This window comes from Oreochromis aureus, linkage group 14 (genome assembly GCF_013358895.1).
Source record: "Oreochromis aureus strain Israel breed Guangdong linkage group 14, ZZ_aureus, whole genome shotgun sequence".
In the NCBI taxonomy this organism is placed as follows: Eukaryota; Metazoa; Chordata; class Actinopteri; order Cichliformes; family Cichlidae; genus Oreochromis; species Oreochromis aureus.
Genome location: NC_052955.1, coordinates 16,678,781 through 16,685,660, shown reverse-complemented (window position 1 = coordinate 16,685,660; position 6,880 = coordinate 16,678,781). Strand labels below are relative to the sequence as shown.

Sequence of the window (6,880 nt, the reverse complement as noted above, 5' to 3'; positions counted from 1 at the left end):
TTCACTCTTCACTGCACTATCTAATAATACCAGAAAAAGCCCCCCAAAATATATTTAAAAGAATGTAGGAGGATACAACAGTAAGTGGCTACATCTACCTAAAAAAAACATGGTGGAGGCTCTGTCATGGCCACTATCTGGAAAATAACTGATTGGCAGCAGCTTAATATTTTCACACTGCCAATTCAGTAAGACCATACCTGGATTAAAAGACACACACACACACACACACACACACACACACACACACACACACACACACACACACACAAAATGTGACACTATCAGTCATGGACAATAGTGTCCTTCCAGAAGCCTGGAGAACTATTCCTGAAGACTACTTAAAGAAATTAAAAGAAAACTGCCTCAGACAGTTTGGACTGTGTAAAACAATACAGGTCATCATACTAAATATTAACTGTCAAGCTTGTTAGAATTGTACGAATTTTATTTTTGGCTCATATGCTGTATTTCCGTGTAGATTTCCACATTTCAATACATCACTGGACCTATCTCCCATTTTCCTGGCTAAATATAAAGGTACGAGGGTGACTCATGACTTTTACACAGTGCTGTAAGAAAAAAAAGCTCGTAGCAGACTACCGCATCAATACTACAATAATAAAGTGTAAAATTTGCATTATTTCAATTAGCTTGATACAACAAATAAACAGAATTGTTTGCTAATTCTAGAAAATATCAAGTTTCCACATTAAACAGATGAAGAAAAAAAGTGTAGTTGGGGAGGACTGTTCTTTAATTTGCCACATAATGTGGTTTACCATGAAACTAATTTTAGCCTACGGTAGAGAATTGTTTGGAAAAGAGAATGTCCTCATGTGTTGCACCCCGAGGGGGGGGGGGGATATTTTCACTTCTCCTTTTAGTAGAAATGAATAAATACTCGATCGGCTTCTGTTTCTTGAAGAGTCTCCAACATGGACAAGCTCATCTCTCTCTTTGGTGAGTTTTCTTCAGCTCATTTAATGAAAGTATACTTTTAACTACTGACCTGATGTAACTGTCATTTAAACTTGATTATTTTCTCTTTCAGTTTTTTCAGCACTCTCACAGATTGTAGTGTCTCATGGTATGAGCCAAATATTCTTTACAAATATACTTTAAATTTGCACAGATATTATTTTGTCACTTTTTTAGAAGTGATCTCAGGATTTACACTCATTACCAAAATAGACGCTTTAACTGTATTCTTTCTTTCTGCAGTTCACACTGAGGCATCTTTCAGAGCCAACATTGAGTTGGTGTCAGAACATTCGAGGATCTTCTCGGGGGAGAGAGCCCGCCTGAGATGCAGTATTCCTGATGTGCACAGGTCTAACTGGACTTACCTGTGGTTCAGGGGGTCTGAGGAGCTCTCACAGACTGGGGAGGAATTAAATCTGTGGAATACCAAAGTTCAAGACAGCGGGAAATACTACTGCCAAGGAACAAGAAATACAAAGGTGGGAAAGATTCGCACCCAGCAAAGTGTCCCTGTGGAGCTCAAGATGGACGGTAAGATCTGTTTGTCTGCATGAAAGAAATATAATTGCTTTGCAAGTTAGGCTTCTTTCTTCCTGTTTAATCCTAACACTGGAGCATCTATAAGCTTCTTTTCAACTTTAGGTTTTCTGTGCAGCTTACCTGAAACATGCTGTGAATGATGGTAGCACTTCTTAATACAGCCTGCAACTTATACTGTGATTTTCTAGGGTTTAATATATAATTATTCTTCTATAATTCTACTGAAAATGTCAATTTGGTACAACAAGGACTTGTTTTTTGGGGGATTTTTTGTACTTATGTGGTATCTTTGAGGTACAAACTTTGTTTCCCCACCTTATGTTATAACTAGACAGTATATCAGGGGTACAGGCTGTATTATAGAGTACCTTAACCTCCCCTTCTTGCATTGTAGCATTATGCACTATTGTTAGATGTTATTACATTAAATGTTAGGAAATTAGTGAATTTCTCCCATTGCTTTACTAATGTAAGATTGGAAGTTATTCAGAGGTAACTCTGTGGTGTTTCCGTAGGTGGCTGGGCGATTCTGCAAGTCCCACGACATCCTCAACTTGTTGGGAGCACATTGGAGGTGACATGTCGTGTCAGAGGGAACCCCCGACTTGAAGAGATTATTTTGTACAAAGACGGCGTTGAAGTAATGAGGCAAAATGGTCACAAGCCAGATTTCTACCTGAACAACTTGAGCCTTGAGGACCTAGGAGTATATTCTTGCAGGGCTTCTTGGGATGTGAGTGGACGAACACACTCGGTCACTTCTGCTGGCACTCATGTACAGATCTTAGGTGAGATTACACCGAATTGTGTGTTCTTATCTTAGCTGTGGTGTAGTTAAAGAAATGGCAACATGCTAATCAAGATAATATGCCTAGAAGTGCTTCCATCTTTACACCGAGTGCTAAACTTGGTGTCTATCGACCTTCTCCTTTAATGCTGAGCAAGAAAGCCCATATTTCCCACAATGTTAAGTTATTCCTGTTAGTACAATTAAACATAAATATTCTTAGCCTCATGACCTACCACTTGTTTTTTTCTTAAATTAAACCAATGTCTTCTGTCACAGAGGTTCTGTCACAGCCAATTTTGGAGATCATCCCCAACTATGATACTCAGCTGAAGAGGATGAAGCTCACTTGCCATGTGCAATACAACGCCCCTGCTCCTGCCCCTCCGATAGACTTCTATTTCTACAAAAATAACAGGCGACTGGGACCTGCAACCACTGACAACTATAATGTAGTGAAACAGACTCCGGGGCTGTACAGCTGCAAGGCCAGGGTGCCTCAGTTGGACCTCTCGAAGTCCAGTGAACCCAAAAACTTTGGACTAAGAGGTATTTAAAATTTAATTTACCCCAGCATTTGTTTTTCACTGATAAGCCCCAAACTTCCTAATGAACTTCTAAAAATGTGATACTTTGTGTGTAACAGTTGCACAGCCTCAGAGGCCATCTCATCTCTGACCCAATGGAACCTGAGAAGATGCCACCTATTCATCCTGGACTCCAAAGGCCAGTATTTCACCGTGCTTCAGCCACAGACGACTTCCCACCTGCTGCTGCTTCATTACCAACCTCCCCTAACCTCTCCTCTCACCAGCCCATCCAGTTCACTCCAGAAAAGAGCACACCATCACAAGGGCCTCCACTGAAGACTTCACAACCAGTCCCAACCACTTTGCTGACTACAGACCAGGTTTTTAACTCAGCTACAACTCAAGATCAGGCAAATCGAGTCAAGGAACCTGGTAACATGTCTGTGAACACAGAAGATGTTACACACTGAAGAAAAACAATGGTTCACAGTGAACCATCAGTTCTGTGTTACTGACAGCTTCCATTACAATAGCTGGCCTGCGTTGCTTTTGGTAAGGGGTTATGTGTCACAGCCCTGTAATCAGCCCTTAGTAAACATAGTAACTGATAGACAATAAACCAGTGAACATACACAACATATGATGTACTGGCTGGTTTACCAAAACATTTCTTATTACTTTCACTGAAACCAGCTAATTGTCTTCTATCATATTTCTGATGAAACAACACAGTTACAGGCTAATGCAGGAGAGAAACATCATTTAGCTAGCGCACCCACGTTATTAGCGTTACCCAAGGATAACCTGAATTAACTCCCCTTATTTGGTCACGTTACTTTAAATAAGTATCAATTTTATATAAATCTATATACTGCTCGTCTACCGCTCTCACCTGAAACGCAGCAAAACAGCAGTTCTGTGTTACTGACGGTGCTACTATTATAAGGGATTACTTTGTCAGTCACTCATTTGTCTGAGCCGCCACTGCCACCTACTGGCGAAACTAAATATGGCCTTAGCATCAAATCAGTTGGGAGCAAATGAGCTTTTCACTCTGTGCTATGATGTCAACTATTGTCACAACAAAAGCAAAAAAAAAGTGATTCGGGGGGCACATTAAAAGAAGTTCATCAAATTCTGAGACTTTTTTTAACACTTAAAATACTCAGGGTGCCACACAGCCTCTCTATGACAACGTAGCATACATTACAAACCAAATCCCTCTACTAATCACGCTGGGTCATTGTAACAGTTCTGTATTGACCTGTGCAATTTTCATCTTTTTGAACTATTTCCAGTTAACAAACATCAAACGCTGTACCAGAATTGTTGGAAATATCTAACACATACATGTTAAAATCAAATAAAGTATTTCACAAAATGTTATGTACTGCTGGATTTTATTTTCTGTGAACACAATTTCTTTTTACAGCTCCATATTTGAGCAGGACTTCTTATATATTACAATCACTGGTTTAATAAGACACAGGGGTGCAGTCATTTTTTGACAGATTTACATTAAGATTAATAATGCACCTATCGGTGATGACTATTTTAACACATTTGTCTTTTCTATTTATCACTTTTTCCATACATGTTCACACAGCTTAGGTCATTATAGGTGAAAACAACCAAAAAGGAAGCAGCGGTTAAATCGTGAGAAAAAAGTGGGACCCAAAACGAAGGAGCTTCTTTTTGTTTCATGCAAATGAGGCAAGGGTGACACTGGGTCAGGGCACTGACTTGAAGGTTAACTGAAGGAATCAGTAGAGGAACACGGTAATCTTGCTGACAAATAGATAAACAGCACTGATCATATTTTCGTGCTTTACCTTTTGCGTTGGTAGCTGAATGATAAACTTCTGCACAATCTCTCACTTACTGCTCCTACTTTTAATTAGGATGCTTTAACATAAGGAGGCATTGCATGTGTACATAAATGTTGGGTAAATTATACATTTTTTATGCTAAATATTGAACTTTTACACTTTTATCATTTAAAAAAACTTCCTTTCTTCTATCTGGATAACTGGAGATTCATATATTTACTACTTGTGAATGCCATCTTCCAATAATTAACTCAGTGGTATTTCTTGGGATGCTTTACTCACTGAGTGTCTTTTAAAAAAAAAATTGGACTGTATTTAACCATTATGTTTAACTAGGGTGGTGTCGATCAAAACTTTGGAGCGCTACTCTGCAGCAGCATTAGTGTGTGGCGAGTACTATCCCTTCTTAAGAAGAGGCTAGGCAATAATAGAAGACGTGCAGACCAGCATGTACGCTAGCACCACCAGTATTCAGACTTTGTGATAGTAAGCACAAAGTGTGTATCACGGCTTGTCTGAGTAAAGCAGAAATCCAGAGAAGATGCTGTTGTCCTCACTGCTGGCATACGCTCCATTCCAGTCTCTGAGCGTCTCCATCCACACCTGATAGACACATATGTACAAATGCTGTTCATAGACTTCAGTTCAGCATTCAGCACAATCATTCCTCAGCACCTGATTGGAAAACTAAGCCTGCTGGGCCTGAACACCTCCCTCTGCAACTGGATCCTGGACTTTCTGATGGAGAGACCTCAGACAGTCCGGATCAGTAACAGCATCTCCAACACCACCACACTGAGCACTGGAGCCCCTCAGGGATGTGTGCTCAGCCCACTGCTGTTCACTCTGTTGTGGGCAGAGGGGGACAAATTTTGTCTGGGATAACTACCTTGGCACAACACCTGGTTTGGCAGCATGTGGCGAGGCTCCAAATGCTTTTAGTGTGAACTCCAGACCGCTGACAAGTCTCGCACTCAACAGCCGCTTTATCACACGACGCATACTGCTTCGACGTGCTAAGGTCACTACATGGGTTACTCCATGTCACAAGTTTTTTGAGGTGCTTTTGTGATATTTAATGGATCGGATTACTTTTTTTTTCTCCCCGATATCCAATCCAGTAATTTAGGTCAGGGTCGGACTGATATCGATACTGTATAGCAGCTCGGTCCATCCCTAGGTTTTACTGTCATTGTTTCTAAAGAACCAATGCGTAAAAACCGTCACTTGTCCATCTGCAGTGTGGTATATAAATATATATATACATGTGTAAGAGAAAGAGAACTCTAAAAAAATTAATATAGCCACTACACTCCTTACAAAAAAGGTATGCACAAGAGTATCTCCAAACACATCAAACCTTTAAGCAGGAGATTACACAAGTGCCACTACTGGCAGCTAAAAACAGGAAACTACAATTTCAATAGGATTTCCAAAATTGGTCAACAGAAAGTTAGAAAAATGTTGCCTAGTCTGATGAGTCCAGAGTTTCGAAACGAGACATTTCAGATGATCAGAATTTGGCACAAACATCATAAAACATAATAGCATGACTGTCCTGCCTTGTATCAACGGTTCAGGTTGATGTAATGGTGTGGGAGATATTTGGCACAGTCAGTCTCCTTAGTACCAAATGAACAATGTTCAAACACCGAACCCTACCTGAGTATTGTTGCTGACCGCGTCCATCCCTTTATGATCAGAGTGTGCCCATTATTTCATGGCTGCTTTCAGCAGGATTACAAATCATGTCACAAAACTCAAATCATCCCGAACTGGTTTCTAGAACCTGACATTAAGTACTTTTCAAGAAATCTGCAGCAACTGTGTGATGCTGTCTTGTCAACATGGCCCAAAATCTCTGCAAAATGTTTCCAGCACCTTGTTGAATCTATGACATGAAGAATAAAGACAGTTCTGAAGGCAAAAGGAGATCCAACCCAGATTACCAATACGGTCTTCTGCTGCTGTAGACCATCTGCTTCGAGGTTTGATGTATTGTGAATTCAGAGAAACTCTTCTACATACCTTGGTTGTTACAAGTGGTTATTTCGCACATGTGGCACTAATAATCATGCCATGCTTAAAGTCACTTAATCCTTTTTTCCCCATTCTGATGCTCAGCTTGAAGTTCAGCAGGTTGTCTTGACTATGTTTGCATACCTAAATAATAAAGTGGCCAGTGAGTAAATAGCATAACACAATATTCC

General features: G+C 40.1%; 1 protein-coding gene across 1 annotated transcript; it reads left to right on the top strand.

Annotated features, from left to right (window-relative positions):
* Positions 1–809: 809 nt before the first annotated feature.
* Positions 810–4,222, top strand: LOC116323608 (low affinity immunoglobulin gamma Fc region receptor III-A-like). The gene is made up of 6 exons (XM_031743968.2): positions 810–963; positions 1,055–1,090; positions 1,225–1,515; positions 2,040–2,312; positions 2,591–2,860; positions 2,958–4,222. The coding sequence occupies exons 1-6, from the start codon at positions 939–941 to the stop codon at positions 2,987–2,989; spliced, it is 927 nt and encodes a 308-aa protein (XP_031599828.2). The 5' UTR covers positions 810–938; the 3' UTR covers positions 2,990–4,222.
* Positions 4,223–6,880: the final 2,658 nt, after the last annotated feature.

Excerpts from the sequence above, each read along its gene's own strand:
- LOC116323608 (XM_031743968.2), top strand. The coding sequence starts at position 939 with ATGGACAAGCTCATCTCTCTCTTTG. Across the intron at positions 964-1,054 it reads CAAGCTCATCTCTCTCTTTG|TTTTTTCAGCACTCTCACAG; the intron begins GTGAGTTTTCTT and ends TTTCTCTTTCAG. Across the intron at positions 2,313-2,590 it reads CACTCATGTACAGATCTTAG|AGGTTCTGTCACAGCCAATT; the intron begins GTGAGATTACAC and ends CTTCTGTCACAG.